The 18106-nt window shown below is 53.2% G+C and overlaps 2 protein-coding genes across 4 annotated transcripts; both read left to right on the top strand.

The window, feature by feature from the left end:
- The first annotated feature begins 354 nt into the window (after positions 1-354).
- Positions 355-11048, top strand: TBC1D10B (TBC1 domain family member 10B). The gene is made up of 9 exons (XM_014842411.3): positions 355-1540; positions 4525-4624; positions 4939-5046; positions 5142-5248; positions 8258-8372; positions 8499-8564; positions 8753-8942; positions 9279-9433; positions 9528-11048. Exons 1-9 carry the CDS (start codon positions 588-590, stop codon positions 10158-10160), a joined length of 2427 nt encoding a protein of 808 aa, XP_014697897.1. The 5' UTR covers positions 355-587; the 3' UTR covers positions 10161-11048.
- A 1237-nt stretch (positions 11049-12285) lies between these two features.
- CD2BP2 (CD2 cytoplasmic tail binding protein 2) lies at positions 12286-17327 on the top strand. 3 transcript variants are annotated; one of them, XM_014842412.3, is made up of 8 exons: positions 12286-12417; positions 12781-12916; positions 13435-13538; positions 13772-13907; positions 14031-14188; positions 14297-14732; positions 14815-14921; positions 15007-17327. In XM_014842412.3, the coding sequence occupies exons 3-8, from the start codon at positions 13461-13463 to the stop codon at positions 15115-15117; spliced, it is 1026 nt and encodes a 341-aa protein (XP_014697898.1). In that variant the 5' UTR covers positions 12286-12417; positions 12781-12916; positions 13435-13460; the 3' UTR covers positions 15118-17327. The 3 variants fall into 3 exon arrangements, with proteins under 3 accessions (XP_014697898.1, XP_014697900.1, XP_014697899.1); XM_014842414.3 differs by lacking the exon at positions 12286-12417 and having other exon boundaries at positions 12883-12950; XM_014842413.3 differs by lacking the exon at positions 12286-12417 and having other exon boundaries at positions 12905-13349.
- The last annotated feature ends 779 nt before the right edge of the window (positions 17328-18106 follow it).

The raw sequence follows: 18106 nt of genomic DNA on the forward strand, positions 1-18106 counted from the left end.
TTCAGCTTCCCGCTTTTCTATTAGTTACTTCTTTCGTTCCACCGCCTCCTGCCGTCACTCGTCCCCTCAATTGGTCTTATAAGCCTCCGCCTTCTTCGTTTCCTCTTTCCAAATTACCCACCCACTTCCCACCGCAGACCCTGCCCACCCTTCCAACGATTGGCAGAAACCCGGTTCCCTCTCTCCTATTATTCGTCCAAGCCTTCTGACGAGGCGGGAGAAAAAAGGAGCGCGATGGGGCGGCCCGCGCGCAGGCGTAAAACGCCGAAACGCAGTCCGCTTAGCCGGCGCTGGGGCATGTGCGCAGGCGCGAGATTCGCCGCTCGCCCTAAGCTGGAGGGAGGGGGCGGCGGCGAGAGAGCGCGAGAGGTGAGAGGGCGCGAGCGAGACCCCGGCGCTTGGCGCCCCAGGCCCCTGCCCCGCCTCCGCGCGCCCGGCAGCCGCTCGTGCGCCGCCTGTGGCCCCGGCGCGCGCCGGGCCGCGCCCTTCGCCCTCTCCCCTTCCTGGGCGGGCGGCGCGGAGCGGCCTGAGGGGCGGCGCCTTCTGCGGCCGCCCCGGCGGGGGGATGTGAGGGCCGGCCCGCGGCCATGGAGACGGGCCCGGCGCCCCTGGTGGCCCCGCCGCGCCGTCATGGCGCCCCCGCGGCCCCCTCGCCTCCGCCTCGCGGCTCCCGGGCTGGGCCCGTCGTGGTGGTGGCTTCGGGGCCGCCAGTGACCACGGCCACTTCGGCCCCGGTCACCCTCGTGGCCCCCGGGGAGGCGCAGCCCGCCTGGGTACCGGAATCGACCCAGACCTCGGACCCGGCCCCAGCCCCTGCCCCGACGGTTACAGGCAGCACGGTGGTGGTGCTGACTCTGGAGGCCTCACACGAAGCCCCGAGGGCGCCGGTCTCCCCCGGCCCGGAGCCCCTCGTGCCCGCGGCAATGGCAGGAGCCGAGAGGTCGATGGCTCTGGCCCCAGAGGCAGACTCTCCGAAGACGAGGGAGGCTAGAACCTCACCCGCCTCTGGACCAGGTACCCCCACCGGGACTCCCACCAGGACCCTTTCCAGAACGACTCCTGGGGCCCTCTCCGCCAAACCCCCGCTTGCCCCCAAGCCGGGAACCACAGTGGCCTCAGGAATGACTGCACGTGTTGCAGCAGTGACAACAGGACAGGTGACAAGTGGACATGGAGCTGCAGCAACCACATCAGCATCAACAGAACAGGCTCCAGAGGACCCCTCGGGGCCTGGTACAGGCCCTCCAGGGACATGTGAGCCTCTGGTGGCGGTCGTGACGGTGACCCCCGCCCAGGAGCCTGCTGAAAACTCTCAGGACTTAGGCTCCACGTCCAGCCTAGGACCGGGCATCTCTGGGCCTCGAGGGCAGGCCCCGGACACTCTGAGCTACTTGGACTCCGTGAGCCTCATGTCTGGGACCTTGGAGTCCTTGGCGGATGATGTGAGCTCCATGGGCTCAGACTCGGAGATAAATGGGCTGGCCCTGCGCAAGACTGACAAGTATGGCTTCCTTGGGGGCAGCCAGTATTCAGGCAGCCTGTGAGTATCCAGTGGGCACCCAGTGGGACTGCTTCAGGAAAGCAGATGTTGGGGGAGGGGGTATTGATACACCTTGCCCAGACTCTGGCAGCCCAGCCCTCTCTAAGGATCCGGAGGGTGATTAGCATGAGTGAGATTCTTGGCGACCCCCATCATGCCTAGAGCATCCTGAGGTGTCTGTGGCACTTGAATGTTAGTGAAAGTTTCAAACCAGGTGTCAGGTGTTCTGAGTTTGAGTCTAAGCCTTGCCTGTGGTGTGTTTATGTGCGCTTGAGGTAGTGTCTTCCCCATTTCTGTGCCTCAGATTCCTTGTCTATGAAGTGAAAGGTTGAATGAGATGATTGCCATCGTACCAGCTCTTCGATGTGAAGCTCCAGCTATGGGCAGGATATGCAGGAGCGTTGGCTGGGCAGGGGTTCTGGTAGAGATCTTTGGTACCTTGGGGGAAAGAGTCTGGGAGGGATGCAGGCATCTCCCCTCCACCATAGCCCTAGGTCTGATGGGGTGGTGGGGTGGGGAAGGCTGGTTGATGGAGGGGAGACCCTGAAGGCTGGGCTCCTCTGCGAAACAAAGAAGGGCAGTCTTATGTTTTCACTGAAGGAAAGGGGGTGGGGGAGGCCTCTTCACCATTTCCTCATCTCCCTGGCCTGGCTTACTCTTTCCTAGTTCCCTCCAGGGGCCTGAGTCACTCCTGAGGTGGGGGTGTGATCTTCTTTGACTTCTTCCTTTTCTCTCTCTGGATCCTGCCCATGGTTCCTGTACCCTTTAATCTGCTGGTCAGTTCAGCCGACAGCATCACCTGAGCACCCAGGTGCCGGGTTCTGTGTTGGGTGCTAAGGATGACATAGTTGTTTCAAGGCGCTCATCATCCCGAGGGAGAAACAAATCCTTAAACAGTTGATTTTAAGATGTTAGTTAGCTTTAGCCTAGAGATCATCACAGGATTTTGTGATCACCTAGGGAAGAGATCTTTTGCCCAGTCTGAGAATTCAGCTGAAGCTGATCTGTATCGTGAAGAATGAGTAGAATTTAGTCAGGGCTGTGCTTGTTGGGGCGGCGCGGGGGGTGGGGGGACCTGCGTGGTGTTGGGGGGAAGCCCTGTGGGAGGGTATTCTAGGCAGGGTTTATAACCCAACAAAAAATTTGAAAACATTCGAGCACCAACGTTTGTGATCCTATGAGGGGAAGGCAATTGAAGTCTGACGCTGGTGCTTTCCCATGCAGGAAGGATGCATTGTTGTACCCAATTTATAGGTGAAGAAACAGGATTACTGCAGTTGAGAGAATTGTCCCCCTCAAATAATCCAGATCTGTGTGACCAATGGCTCTCTCCTCAATACCATGCTACTCTAAGGAACTTGGATTGAATTGGATGTTACTGAGCCCCTCTTGTGTGCCAGGCACCAAGCTGGATGCTATTACTCTGCTTTGTAATTTTGTTCCTCTAAAATCCATCTTCCATGGTGGAGGATCTACTTCTGAGGCAAGGCTGAGTGGGGCACGTTACCTTAAAAGCTTTTAGCGGCTCCTCACTGGCCACAGGAGTAACGTCCCAGTGCTTTTTAGCCTGCATATAGACTCCTTATTACCTGGCTCTGCCAGCCTCTCTGGTTTTCTCTCCCACCACTCCTCACCATGCACTTAACGCTATGATCCTGTTGAACTGATTGTAGTCTCTCCCCCTTCATATTCAGGCTGTCCCACCTGCCAGGAATGCCTTTCTCCCCCTTCTTTTCCTGCTAAGTTCTACTCATGACTCACCTCAGATGCCCCCTCCTCCTGGAAGCCTTCTTTGATATCCACTGCCCCTACTCCAGTTAGGTGCCTTTTCTGTATGTTTTTGTTACTTCATTTCCCGTACCATTTTGCAATTATATCCCCTGCTAGTTTGTGACCTTCTTGAGAGCAGGAAAGGTAGTTTATTCTTTCTAGTCCTTAGTAGAGTTTGGAACTGACTTACGATAGAGATTAATGAGAGATGGTCTCTGTTTAAGGAGCTTCTAGGACAAAACAAACTAATATTTAATGAGCCCTTCCATTTAACAGTCTTTCATACACAGTTTCTTAACAGTCATCTCATAACTTTGTGATGTAGGTGGTGACATCCCTTTTTACAGATAAGGAAGAGACTCAGGTTATCACTTGCCAAGACTCTACAACTTCTAAGGGACAGACTGGGATTTGAGTTCAGGTCTGTCTGGAAACCCAAGCTTGCTCTTCCATTCCACTCACCTCCTGGTTCTAGCTCCTTACAAGTAACTGTTTCAAGACTGATGCGGCATCTTGAGTGTGAAGCTCTGACAGATCAGTGGGCACACAGTTCAAGGAAAGCTTCATTTGCCTGGGAATCTGGGGTGATTTCAGGGAGGAGGAGGTAGAGGGACATGCAGATGGCCCAAGGGATCTCAAGAGTCTAATAGGAAATTCAGATGGTTGCTTCTAAGGAGACAGAGAAGTATATTTGTTCCGTATTTTATTTTATGGATAATAATTGCTATTACTTACTGAGCCCCTGCTATATGTTATCTCATATAACCTCTCAGGTAGATGTTGTTTTTCTCGCCATCTTACAAATGAGGAAATTGAGGCTTAGTGGAATTAAGTGACTTGCCCAAGGTCATGCAATGAATAAGTGGTAAGGCTAGAACTTGGATCCAGGTCTAATGCAGACTGTGGCTTTTAAATATTCTGTACTGTCTCCCCAAACGTGTGTCAGAAATGGGATTCGAACACACCTCTGTATAAAAATCCAATATGAGAACACAAGCTCTGTACAGAGATTCCTTCCAAAGAGAAGTCCTTTCAGTGTGATGAACTAGGGCCTTGGATGGCCAAGTGGCCAGACATCTGATGTGTGGTAGCTCACAAAATGCTTTTATGTCAGTCTCATTTGAGCCTGGGGAGGTTGCTTGCCTCAGTTCCCCCAGCAATCCAGGTTTTATTTTGCTGCTACTGACCCCTTCCATGCTCCCTCCATCCTTCAGAGAGAGCTCCATTCCTGTGGATGTGGCTCGGCAGCGGGAGCTCAAGTGGCTGGAGATGTTCAGTAACTGGGATAAGTGGCTGTCACGGCGTTTCCAGAAGGTTTGAAAAGGCTGAGTGGTGGGCAAGGCAGGGCAATGGACACGGGGGGAGGGGGGGAGGGGGAAAGGGTGGACTCATGTGCTCCAGGGAAGCCCAGGAGCACGAGAGTATCTGCTTTCTGGACCGTGTTGGGGGCAGGTGGTACATGGGCCTGGGGGGAAGAGTAGCTTGAGAGATAGAAGGCCACACCAGGTCCAGTGGAGTGAAGCCTCTGAGATTTGGGAGGAGTGTCCCAGGGAGCCTGAGGACTGCTCGGGAGAGCTTGGAGGCTGTGCCAACCCCTGAAGCTGTCCTTGCCTGCCACTCTGCCTTAGGTGAAGCTGCGCTGCCGGAAGGGGATCCCCTCCTCCCTCAGAGCCAAGGCCTGGCAGTACCTGTCCAATAGCAAGGAACTTCTGGAGCAAAACCCGGGCAAGTTTGAGGTGCGTCCAGAATGTGGGGGCATGTGACAGTGTCTGTGTGAAAGGTGTCATCAATTTCCCCAGATCTGGAGATAATCCCTGCTGTCCCACTGCAGGAGCTGGAACGGGCTCCGGGGGACCCCAAGTGGCTGGATGTGATTGAGAAGGACCTGCACCGCCAGTTCCCTTTCCATGAGATGTTTGCTGCTCGAGGAGGGCATGGGTGAGGTGGCCTGACCATGTGGGTCAGTCAGCAAACATTTGTTGAAGGCTCCAGTTGGATACAGGACTGGGTTGAAAGCAGTTCTTGCCCTCTAGGCCTTCTAGAAGAGTGGTCCTTAATGGATTGAGTGTCAAGCCATATTGAAGAAAGTGTCCTGGTGGGGAGACTCTGACTTCGGGTGGGGAGTGAGTTGGGAAGGGGGAAGGGGAGGCACATCAAGGGCTCATTGAAGAGGTTGCATTTGAACTGGGTTTTGAAGGATAGATGGGAGCAGAGCAAGGGGCAGGTTTTTTTCTGGCTGGGGGTTTATATGAGCTGTGTCTGGGCAGTGGGGTTGGGTAGAGATGTGGCTGGAAAAGCAGTTTAGGGCCAGGTCACCAAGGGCCCTTAAATGCTGTTCCAAAGCACTTGGATTTTTGTTCTGTATGCCAGGCTTCCTCAAGGTGTAGAGATACCGCTCCCTAGTAGTATGCAAGATAGTGGTTCTTAGATGAACATTTTTTATCAATAAGTTCATCCTTTCAGCAAATATTTATTGAGTATCTGCTATCTGCCTGGCACTTTTCTAGTCACAGATAACAGCAGTGAACAAAAGACAAAACTCCTGTCCTTGTGAGGCTTATTATATTCTAGTGGGAATAGACAATAAATAAAATAAAGGAAGGTATGTTGCATGTGAAATGATGGTAAGTATTAAAGAGGAGTTTAAAGCAAGAAAGGGGAATAGAGAATGTGAGTGGAGATGGGTTATAAGTGACCTGATCTGACTTGTGTTTTAAAAGGAACATTCTGGCTGCTGTGCTGAGAATAGACTCTAAGGAGACAGGAGCAGAAGCAGAGAGACCAGTCAGGAGACTCTTTCCATAATCCAGGAGAGGGATGATGATAGATAGACCAGGATGGTAGCAGTGGAACTATGGGGAAAAGCGGTTGGATTCTGGATATACTTTGAAGGTAGAGCCAAAAGGATTTGCCAATGGATTAGATGTGGAGTGTGAGAGAGAGGAGTTAAGGGTGACTCTTAAGGTTCTTGGCCTGAGAAACTAGAAGAATGTAGTTGCTATGTACTGATACAGATGGGGAAAACTGGAGGAAAAGTAGGTTTGGGGAGTATATCAGGAGCTCAGTTTTGGATCATGAGTTCGAAATGCTTAATGGACATCCAGATGGAGATGTCAAGTAAGTTGAATGTAAGATATAAACAAGTCTGGATTTCGAGGAGAAGTTTAAACTGGAGATAAATTGGAAGTGGAGAATTGTCAGCCTCTAGATGGGACTAAATCTCACCCGTGGGACTGGATGAGGTCATCAAGGCAGTAAGTGTAGATATGAAAGGAGACTCAAATATTGAGCTTGCAGCTCCAGCATTTCAAGAATGGGAAGATGAGAAGGAACCAATAAAGGAGGCTGGAAGGAGAAGCTAGAGAGGTAGAAGGAAAACAAGGAGATTGTGATTCCAGGAAGCAAAGCAAAGAGGGGTTTCAGGATCAGCTGTACGAAATGCTGCTGATGGGTCAAGTCAAATCTGCAAATTGATCTCTGGACTTAGCATTGTGGAGGTCATTGGTGACTTAGGTAAAAGCAATTTTGTGTGGAGCAGTGGGTTAAAGCCTGACTGGAGAATGGGAGGAAAAACCTTGAAGACAGTGAGTGTATACTCCGGAGGAGTTTTACTGAATAGGTAGGGAAAGAAATGGTGTGGTATTTGGAGGGGAAAGTGGGGTCAAGAGACTTTTTTAAGCTAGAGGAAATAACAGATGTTGGTTTGCCAATGAGAATGATCTAGTAGAGAGAGAAAAATTGATGATGCAGGAGAGATGGGAAGGTTGCTGGAGTGATAACCTGTGTAAGTGAGAGGTGATGGGATCAAGTGCCCAGGTGGAAAGGCTGTGGTTGGCCAGGATCACAGACAGTTCACCATAGCAATGGGAGAAGGCAGGCGCACAGAAGCAGGCAGGTGGGTGAATGTAGCTTGAGAGCTTGTAGAAGTTACATGTTTATTTTAATATGTATTTGGTAAAATAACTAGTATATGAAACCTGTCATTTTGTGGATGCTCTTGCAAAGTGGAGAAAAAATATTAAGTAAATAATAGTAGGGGTGGTATATAGCACAAATGAAGATCACACTTCAATGTCTGAATTTTGGGAAACACTATTATAAGCACGGTCAGGAGTATGTGGGTGACTGGAGGCAGGGAGAGGATCTGGGAGGTCAGAACTATTTTCTGGGTAAGAGATGAAGGTCTGAGCTGTGAAGTGACTATCGAGGTGGAGAGAGGAAACAGACATGAATGAAAATCAGGATGTGGTATTGATAAGACTTGGTGATTAGCTATGGGGAGTGAAGGAAGGCACTTGGTTTATTGATGTGAGGCTGAGTGGATGGAATTCCCAGACACAACGACAGGGCCCCCCTCAAGGAAGAGGAGCAGGTGTAAGGCAGAGATTTTATTCTTTTGGGTGAAGAGACAAGAGAAAGGTCTGAGGAACAGCTGGCTTCCCAAGCCTTCACCAAGAACAAGGGCCCTTGGACATGCTTGGGGGGAACTGACAAAATCCAGTGAGACAGATAAGGCAGGCCCTGCCCTGGGAGAGCTCCTGCTCTGGGGTGATAAAAGTATTCAGACAGTGTTAGAGGAGGGCTGATGCTGTGGATATTGAATGCTTCCTGGAGAAGAGGACCTTCAAGGTTTATGAGATGGTGGCAGATGAAGGAGGGAGAGAGCACACAGCCTTTGGGAATGGGTAGGGAACATGTGGGGTGTGCTGGCAAGGATGGAATACTGGAGCCTCGAATGCTTTGATTTTGGTGTGAGTCTTTGGCTTAAGCTTGATAGGCAGGACTGGGAAGGTGGATGGAGGTGTGTGGTGGTAAAGCTCTGAGGTTAATCTGGGACTGGATCTGGGAGGGGTCTGAGCTGGGGCTGGGGCGAGGTGCAGGTTTAGTTTGGGTCAGAGAACTCCCACCTCCTGTGACTGCCCTCATGGTCTTTCCCAATACCCACAGGCAACAGGACCTGTATCGAATCCTGAAGGCCTACACTATCTACCGGCCTGACGAGGGCTACTGCCAGGCCCAGGCCCCAGTGGCTGCAGTGCTGCTCATGCACATGCCTGCTGAGGTCAGCAGACTCTGGTCCTGGTTGGGGAGGGGCTGGGAAGATCTTGGCCTACACTGGTGATGGGGGAGCTCTCTGCTTACTGTTTCTCAGGCCTCATCCCTCCTTTCTTGTTCTTGCCTTTCTCAGCAAGCCTTTTGGTGCCTGGTGCAAATCTGCGACAAGTACCTCCCCGGTTACTACAGTGCAGGGCTGGTGAGTGTCTAGAGACTGGGTGCAACTGGGGCAGTGACTTTTACCCAAGGTCCTTGTCCTGCCCAATCCTGTGTCCTTCTGTCCCTCTCCTCTGGGCCTCTCCCACTGAGGTGAGGATCCCCTACCAGGGCCATTTCTATCCCAGGTGGGTACAGCAGGCATCTTTTCATGGCTCGTCCCATTTCCAGGAGGCCATTCAGCTGGATGGAGAGATCTTTTTTGCACTGTTGCGCCGGGCCTCCCCACTAGCACATCGGCACCTGCGGCGGCAACGCATTGACCCCGTGCTCTACATGACAGAATGGTTCATGTGCATCTTTGCCCGCACCCTGCCCTGGGCTTCAGTGCTGCGTGTCTGGGATATGTTCTTCTGTGAAGGTACTTCTGTAGCCATTCAGGCCGTGAGGGGACTGGGGTTTCCATGCGGGCTGCTAGAGGGTGGCCCCCTGACACTGTTGGGCCTTGGCTTCACTGTAAGCCGGCTGGGGGGCTAGAGAAACTGAGGTCTGGTCTTGGCTCTGCCACCAACCCAGAGTCTGCTCTCCCTCCCAGGAACCTGAAACCCATGGCAGCTCATTTCCCTTCTTGGGGCCTCAGTTTCCTCATCTGTAAAGTTGGCAGTAGACAGGGATGACAGCTATGAGTCCCTTCTAAATGGGACCGGCTGAGATCCCAGGTCTGGTCACCCATGCTGTCTTCTCTCTGATCCTGCAGGCGTCAAGATCATCTTCCGGGTGGCCCTGGTGCTGCTGCGGCACACGCTGGGCTCAGTGGAGAAGCTGCGCTCCTGCCAAGGCATGTATGAAACCATGGAGCAGCTGCGCAACCTGCCCCAACAGTGCATGCAGGAGGACTTCCTGGTGCATGAGGTAGGCTCTGGCCTTAGCACACTTCACACCTGCTTCAGCCCATCCCCATCCCCATCCTCATCTTCATTCTGGTACTCATTTCTTCTCCATCTAGGTGACCAACCTCCCAGTGACAGAAGCACTGATTGAGCGAGAGAATGCAGCCCAGCTCAAGAAGTGGCGGGAGACCCGAGGGGAGCTGCAATATCGACCCTCACGGCGACTACATGGCTCCCGGGCCATCCATGAGGAGCGCCGGAGGCAGCAGCCACCCCTTGGCCCCTCCTCCAGCCTCCTTAGCCTCCCTGGTCTCAAGAGCCGTGGCTCCCGGGCAGCTGGAGGGGCCCCCTCCCCACCTCCTCCTGCCCGCAGGGCCAGTGCTGGGCCTGCCCCAGGGCCTGTGGTCACTGCTGAGGGACTGCATCCATCCCTTCCTTCGCCTACTGGCAATAGCACCCCACTGGGTCCCAGCAAGGAGACTCGGAGGCAGGAGAAGGAGCGGCAGAAACAGGAAAAGGAACGTGAGAAGGAGCGGCAGAAACAGGAGAAAGAGCGGGAGAAACAGGAGAAGGAACGGCAGAAGCAGGAGAAGGAGCGGCAGAAGCAAGAGAAGGAGCGACAGAAGCAAGAGAAGAAGGCCCAAGGCAGGAAGCTTTCGCTGCGTCGAAAGGCAGATGGGTCCCCCGCCCCCCAGGATGGTGGGGACAGGTCCTTGGCATCTGAGGCCCGGCAGGATGCTTACTTCTGACCTCTGCCCTGGGGCTGGACTGCATGGCCCCCTTCCTCCCTCAGCCAAGAGCAGGCCTGGCCTGGGGTGCTGCCTTCAGCTCCCTTGCCATGCTGTCCGCCTTTTTGAGGGGAGTGGCTTGATTCCCCATCTCCTTGCCAGCTGCTGATCCCTGCACAGCCAGGACAGTTGGAGTGCATGGGGCAGCTGCATTTCCCTGGGGCAGCCGTGAACAAGTCTAGAGCCCCTCACCTCCAGTTAGGCCCAGCTTGGGTCTCTGTCACTCCTGCCCCAATTCCCTCTGGGGTCCCTTCCCAGGTGCTGTCCTGATTGGCCTTTTGTCACTACAGGGTGACTCTTGGCTATGGGTGTCAGCAGTTTTCAGATTCTCACACTCCAGTTTGCTCCTCTTACCCATGAAGTGGAGCTGGGTTCCTTTTTCCCTTCAGTCCTGCCTGTCTCCCCCACTTCCTGGCTGGGGGCTAAGGCTCTCCTCGCTCTATTTCTTGACATCTCTGTGTTATAATGATATACAGAGGACCTGGTTGGCCCAGGGTGGGGGTGCTCATTTTATCTTCTGTCCTTTGGTTCTCCTGCAGTGTTCTTGCACTCTGGTTTATTTAAGGGGGGACATGCACTGGAACAGGAAATGTCCCTCACTTCCCACCCACCACCCTCCTTGCTCTCCTTCCTCTTCACCTACCTTCCTCTGTATTCTCAGGCCTCCCCTGCTTTGTCTCACCAGGGTCCTCACCTTTCACCTATTCCCTTCCAACCCTCCAGCCTCTTATCTGGGTAAGGGGCCTGAGCTCCAGGGGGTGGAACCCAATGTTTACATTCTCTTCTGTCTCTGCCCCCACCCTGTGTGGCGCTTTGAGGAACCAGAAAAGAACCTGCTGTTGTACCTGGGCCTGTCTCCTGCTTTGTTATTTGATGACAGGGGTTAGAATAAGGACTAGGGAGGGACAGAGTGAGCCAGAACCTGGGTGTCTACTGAAGCAGCTGGCTGGTCTTGGCAGGTAGGTGCCTCTTGACCTTTGATCCATCTCTCAGTCACTCATCAACAAACAATGGTTAGGCTCCTGCTTCACCTTTACCTGGGATCTGCTGCCTCCATTGTTACTGGCCTGGAATCCTCTGCACACCACCTGCAGTGCCCGAAACTCCTTCCCAAAACGCTCGTGCAACTCCTGGAAGCCGGAGGGGGCACTCAGGGTGGCTAGAAAGCCACAGTCCTCTGTGAGTGAGCTGGGCTCTTGGCCAGCAGCCTGGCACAGCTCCTGGTATTGGGCCTCCAGGGCAGGTAGCAGCACAGCCAGCTGCCTCCAGCTCACCACTTGGAGCCAGGCTCCAAGTTCTTCCTGATTTTTTGCTGTTTGTAGACCCGCCCACCTTCTGTGCCCTCTACCCTGGGAGTCAGGATGGTAAAGGCATAGGGTTCTGTGGCCCCACGGCATGGCTCCACCTGGTAGTTCTCCAAGAGGATGAGGCCTAGGGGTGTGCGGTCTGGTGCTCCAGGTAGAAGAGATTTCCCCGGAGGATGAACAAGCGGTACTGGTAGTGGCATTTCAGGTCCACTCATTTAGCAAGATGCCTTCTTGATTTGGAGCCTGTGCTCTGTACTCACGGAAGACACTGAGCACAGACTTTCGGTGCAGTTTCATAGTAGTCCAATCTGGGAGGAAATCCTGCGGGCAGTAGAGAAGAGGGGAAGGTCTGTCTTGTTACCCAGGGGATGCCCATGCTGCCCTCCTCTGGCTCCAGTAGGCTCCTCCTGGGCACAGCCTTAGCCTAGTGGCAGTCAGACTGTGTCCTCAGGAGCTGGAGGTCCTGTCCCCACAGCACTGGGACCCACTCCTCCCATCTCCCAACCCCAGCTCTGCCCCTTCGGCCAGATAACCTGGGCAGGCGATGCTGGGCTGGGGCCGTTTGCTAAGAGGAAGGCTTTATCCTGTGGCTTTGGTTCAAGAAAGAGAGGCACTGTTGCCCTTCTCCAGGCCTACCTGATGGCACAAGGGGCTTCTGGCCTGGGTAGTGGGCACAGGTATCACTGCCACTCTCCAGTGATGGCTCTTCCCATCTCAGAACTGGGAATCCAGGGGCTTGGCGCGGGGTAAATGACTTTCCCTGGGTCCTAAAGGGAGCTGGTTTCGGAAAGTGTCCCAAGAGCAGTCGGAGGCCTCCAGGCGGGCCATCAGGAGAGCCGGGCTTCCCTCAGGGAGAAGAGCAAGGCGGCACTTCGGACCGGGAGAGGGCACACAACTGGACGCTAAGAGTGGTAAGGGAGGATTTCTGATGAGATGGTGATGGGCGCAGAGCCCTTGGCCAGTCACCTTTGATGACTCAACACTAGAAAGGGAAACTAGAGCAGTAGCCCACTGGTTACTCGGACTTTGCTCCTCCGTCGTGACCCGGGGTGTCACTTTAAGTAGAGCGTTCCACTTTCACCCCAGAGCCTCTACTGCTGTAAGAGGGAATCGAAGCCACTTCCGGATACTCCTCTCTTCCAATCGTGGTCTAGACGTTCACACGTCCCCTCTTCTCGCCATTGTGGCCCCACACGGGTCACGTCACTTCTGGGAGGGAGGTGTTTCTTCGCCCACCACCCCGGCTCATCGCGCACTTCCGCCCGCTCTTCCAGTTAGTCCTCTAACCCGAGTGAAGCCACTTCCGGCGCCAGCCGCAGTTCTCTTCCGGGTGATGGCGGTGGGTGGCCCGGATGTAGCCCTGGTGAAAGCATCTTTCCTTTTGTTACCCCGCCTCCCGTGGATCCTTAGGTGAGCGCGTACCGCTGGCTCTGCTGCCTCCCTGGTTTGTACACATAGCCAGGGACAGTTAGGAGTCACCCCGTGGAGTTGGGAATTCGGCATGGGGAGGAGCAGGGCGAACAGGGCGCCAGGTCCTGCGTCCGCCCGGGCCCCGCGGGCTCTGAGGGAGCCGGGAGTAGAGAAGTGGGTGTCGCCCGGCGGAGCCCCGTCGCGCCCAGGACTGCGGCGTCCGGAAATGGGGATAGTCACGTGGGGGAGCCTGTCTCCTTTCGTCAGGGGTCGGGGCGCCCATGGGGAGCTCTTGCGCGCGTCCGCCTCTCCTTCCCCGCCCCAGCAACTCTTTCACATGGCAAAACAAGTCCCGGGAGCCTCCTGACTGCTAACATCCCTTTTGGCCCCTGATTCTGTGCTTCCTCCCCTCTCAAACTGGATATAGTACCAGGTGAAATATCTCTTGTGCTAGGGGCCCTCTCTCGGTGAGTATCCTAGCCCAGTTCCCTTAATCTGCTCCCTTTCCCTCGGCTCAGCTTGGGGAAGGCCCCTCTGTCCAGTCATGCCAAAGAGGAAAGTGACCTTCCAAGGCGTGGGAGATGAGGATGATGAGGATGAAATCGGTGTCCCTAAGAAGAAGGTGAGGGGGCTAGACTCCTGCGTTCTGGGGAGAGAAAATGAGGGGAGAAAAAAGGAACTAGAAACCAGAAGAGGAAAAAAGCCGGAGGAACAAAGAAAGGGTGGAAAAGGCTAGCTTTTCTGTGTTCTCTGAGAAATGGGTTTGGAGGATTTTCAGTTTGAGTCCAGATGCTAGACTGTTTTGAGGAATAGCCACTAACGTGCATCTCTCGACTTGCTGGCTCCTGCTCACAGCTGGTGGACCCTGTGGCTGGGGCAGGGGGTCCTGGGAGCCGCTTCAAAGGCAAACACTCTTTGGACAGCGATGAGGAGGAGGATGAGGAGGAAGGTTCCAGCAAATATGACATCCTGGCCTCAGAGGATGTGGAAGGTGAGCTGTACCCAAGAATTGACTCTCTGCTGAAGGAACAAATGGGAGTTTTGGAGGATATGTGGTGAGGGAGGCTCCTCTTTTTTGCATGCCTAGCGTGGGACACCTGTGTCTTTGATGCAGGTCAGGAAGCAGCCACACTCTCCAGTGAGGGAGGTGTGCGGATCACACCCTTCAACCTGCAGGAAGAGATGGAGGAAGGCCACTTTGATGCTGATGGCAACTACTTCCTGAACCGGGATGCTCAGATCCGAGATAGCTGGCTGGACAACATTGACTGGGTGTGGCCCAGGGGCTGGCATGGCTGGGGCCTGGAGGTAGCAAGTGTGCTGGCCTTGCGTTCTGCTGGCAGTTTGTAGGAAATAAATCCTCCTATTCTCACATTACAGGTGAAGATCAGGGAGCGGCCACCTGATCAGCACCCACTGTCAGACTCAGAGGAAGAGGACAGCCTGGGCCAGACACCAATGAGTGCCCAAGCTCTCCTGGAGGGCCTTTTGGAGCTGCTGTTGCCAAGGGAGACGGTGGCTGGGGCACTGAGGCGTCTAGGGGCCCGAGGAGGAAGCAAAGGGGGCAGCAAAGGGCCTGGGCGGCCCAGTTCCCCCCAGCGCCTGGACCGGCTGTCTGGGTTGGCTGACCAGATGGTGGCCCGGGGCAACCTTGGTGTATATCAGGAGACAAGGGAACGATTGGCCATGCGGCTGAAGGCATTGGGGTGCTGGACCCAGGGAGCCCCTGACCCCACACCCCCACCCTCTCTTGACATGTTTGCTGAGGAAGTGGCAGAGGAAGAGCTGGAGACCCCAACCACTGCCCAGAGAGGAGGTAAGGTTGAAGGGCCGAGGAAGGGTGTTGTGGGCAGGGGGCAGGGCACTTAAGTCCCAAATGGCTTTGCCTGTTATCTTAGAAGCAGAGTCGCCTGGAGATGGTCTGGTGGATGTGATGTGGGAGTATAAGTGGGAGAACACAGGGGATGCTGAGCTGTACGGGCCGTTCACCAGCACCCAGATGCAGGTAAGCCCCTTCTACTTCGTTCGGCCTCTTCTTTCCGTCCCTTATGCTGTCAGTTCTCTCCCAGCTCTGCCCTCTCTTCCTGCAGACCTGGGTGAATGAAGGCTACTTCCCGGATGGTGTTTATTGCCGGAAGCTGGACCCGCCCGGTGGACAGTTCTACAACTCCAAACGTATTGACTTTGATCTCTACACCTGAGCCTGCTGAGGGCCCGGTTTGGTGGCCCCTTCTTTCCTGGACTCTGGAGGAGGCCCCACGTGCCTCAGGCAGTGAGGATATTGGGGGCCACTTTTCAGTCAATTTTCCTTTCCCAATAAAAGCCTTTAGTTGTGTATTATGGCCTTGGCTGTGCTGAGGGCCAAAAGCCACAACCTTCTTCACAGCTCCTGTGGACTCACCTCCATCCTTGAGTGTTTCCTCGTGAAGTTCCTCCTTGGGAGTTTCTGTTCCTTTGAACCACTTCACCTTTGTTTGCTGCCTATGGGCAGAGCCAGGGCTGTCAGGTGGCCTGTGGTCTCTCCACCTGGACTCTGCTCGTCATCTAAAAATCCTTCAATTCACCTGAGGTTCTCCGATATCCTCTGGGGGTTCCTGTGTTGCTATTCTGAGGTCTTTAGACTTTTAGGACCTTAGAGTCTCTTTCTTTGCAGCCAGTACAGCATAGAGCCCCGGAAATGGAGATTTTAGGCCTGGAAGGGCTGGGACATCTGTTAGGGGTAAGCAGGAAGCCTGCTGTTCACTACCTCTCCACTGTCTCTAGCTCTTTCAGTGAAGTGCAGACTCAGCGTTAGCACTTGAAGGATCCTCCAAGGCCACCTGGGCTAACCATGCATTGAACAGGCACAGAGAGGGGCAGTGCCTCGCTGGAGGTCACACAGTGAATCAGAGGGCTGGCCCAGACCCAATGGGCTCCCTTCCCAGACCTTTCTTGGCACCAGGCCTTTTCTGCCTGGCTTTTGAGGCCCTGAAGCTTAGATTTCTTGGCTCCCACAGTGTGCCTGGCACAGAGTTAGTGCATTGAGGGAACTGAGGTAACTGGGCTGGTCCCCTTCCAGGAATTCAGAGTCTGGTGGCAATTGGGAGGGAGACAGACAGGTATAATTGTATAGTCTGGACCTAACACTCCCCTACCTCCCACCAGTGCTGCTGCCAGTATGCCTCTCCTCACTGGCACCAAGTTAAGTTCATTCTTCCGCTTTCCCATCTTGTCTGTCCCTTGGAATCTCGTGGGGAGCTGTAAAATTACTCCTCAGAAATTCCAAATGAATTGGTCTAGATAGTGGCCTGGTGGTTGGGTCTTTTAAAAGCCCCCAAGTGTTTCCAGTGTGTGGCCAGGTGGAGAACCACTGGGCCTGACTCCCATGACTGAGGTTCCACCTGGGGAGAGGGGTTGCTTCCTGGACATTGCTGTGGTAGCAGAGCTGAGCATGTATGTGGTGGCCAGGGCTCTGGGGAAGTCTGTTTGTTATAGGAGCCAGAGCTGTGGGACACATGGGAGCGCCAGAGTGGAAGGAGCCAGGCTGGGAACTAGGAAAGACTTGGGGGCAGGGTGGGGATATTTGATTCTCTGTGAGGTCTCCCACCTTATGTATAATTAGGCCCACTCTAGTGCTAGTCCAGACCTGGTTTTCATTGATTCTTAAGATGCCTTCGGTTGTTAAGATATCTTACTTTGTGTGTCACTAAGAAAGAAAAGCCCGCCAATTACAAGTATAAGATGTCATTGATTAAAAGGTACAACATTCTGATTTCAGAAATGTTCAGCACTGAAAAGCAGATCTCTTAGGACCAGTAAAATACAGTGTTCACCTTTGTGTCTGCAGTGACTGACTCATGGGAGGTGCCTCGTGTTTGTTGAATAGATGGAAGCCAAGGGGGCAGTTCCCCTGCATGTCCCATAGGCACCCCAGGTTCCACCTATCCAAAGCTGACCTCACTTTCTCATAGCCTCCTGTGTTCATCTCCCTCATGGTACCCTGTGTGTGCAGAGTAATGGCCCCCAAAGACGTCCATGTCCTCAACCTCAGAACCTGTGAATATGTGACCTTACATGGCAAAAGAGACTTCACAGATGGGATTAAATCAATGATTTTGAGATGGTGGGATCATCCTGGATTATTGAGGTAGGCCCAATGTAATCACAAGGATCCTATAAAGTAAAAGGGAGTCAAGAGGGTCAAAGTGAGAGAGGGAGGTGAAGATGTTGCTGTTGGCTTTGAAGATAGAAGAAAGGGCCATGTCCCGGGGAATGCAGTGGCCTGTAGAAGCTGGGAAAAGGAAAAAACTGATTCTTCCCAGAGCCTCCAGAAAGAAATGCAGGCTCACTGAGGATTTTAGCCCAGTGAAAATCATTTTGGACTTCTGACCTCTAGAGCGTTAAGATAATAAAGTTGTGTTGTTTTAAGCCACTAAGTTTATGGTCATTTGTTAACAGCCCCAATAGGAAACTAACACGGACCCCATCCAGCTGATTGCCTCTCCCCCTCATGAACATCATTAAGTTCTCTGCATGTGGCCATGTCCCTATCTCAAGTCTCTATCAGCATTTAACTCCCTTGCCTTTTCTTAAGCTGTATGTATATATATGTGTATGTACATGTATATAATTTTTATTAAGTAAGTTTTTTGTGTTTTACAATAGTCCTGTAGATTTGCAGAAAACTTACAAAACTAGTCCAGAGAATTCACCCAGTTTCCCCTATTGTCAGCATCTTTCAGTGGTACATTCATTACAGCTGAAAAGCAATATTATACTGTTTTTAAGCAGCTTTATTGAGGTATAACCCACCAGTGGTTTTCAGTGCGGCCATCACTACAATCTAATTTTAGAACATTTTTGTCTATCCTAAAAGAAACTCTACCCGTTAGCAGTCCCTCCCTGTTGCTCCCCAGCCCCCCTTACCTTCCAGACTCTGGCAACCACTAACCTCCTCCCTGGCTCTGTAGATTTGCCATTTCTGGGCATTTCGTACAAATGGAATCGTAACGATATGTGCTCTTTTGTGTCTTATGTGTCTGCTTCTACTTCGCATGTTTTCAAGATTCATCCATGTAACGTGTAGCAATACTTTATTCTTTTTTGTTGTTGAGTAATATTCCATTGTATGGATACATGGTGTATTACTATTAACTAAACCTCATACTTTATTCGGATTTTACTAATTTTTCCCTAATGTCCTTTTCATGT

The sequence above is a fragment of the Equus asinus genome, chromosome 14 (assembly GCF_041296235.1).
Source record: "Equus asinus isolate D_3611 breed Donkey chromosome 14, EquAss-T2T_v2, whole genome shotgun sequence".
In the NCBI taxonomy this organism is placed as follows: Eukaryota; Metazoa; Chordata; class Mammalia; order Perissodactyla; family Equidae; genus Equus; species Equus asinus.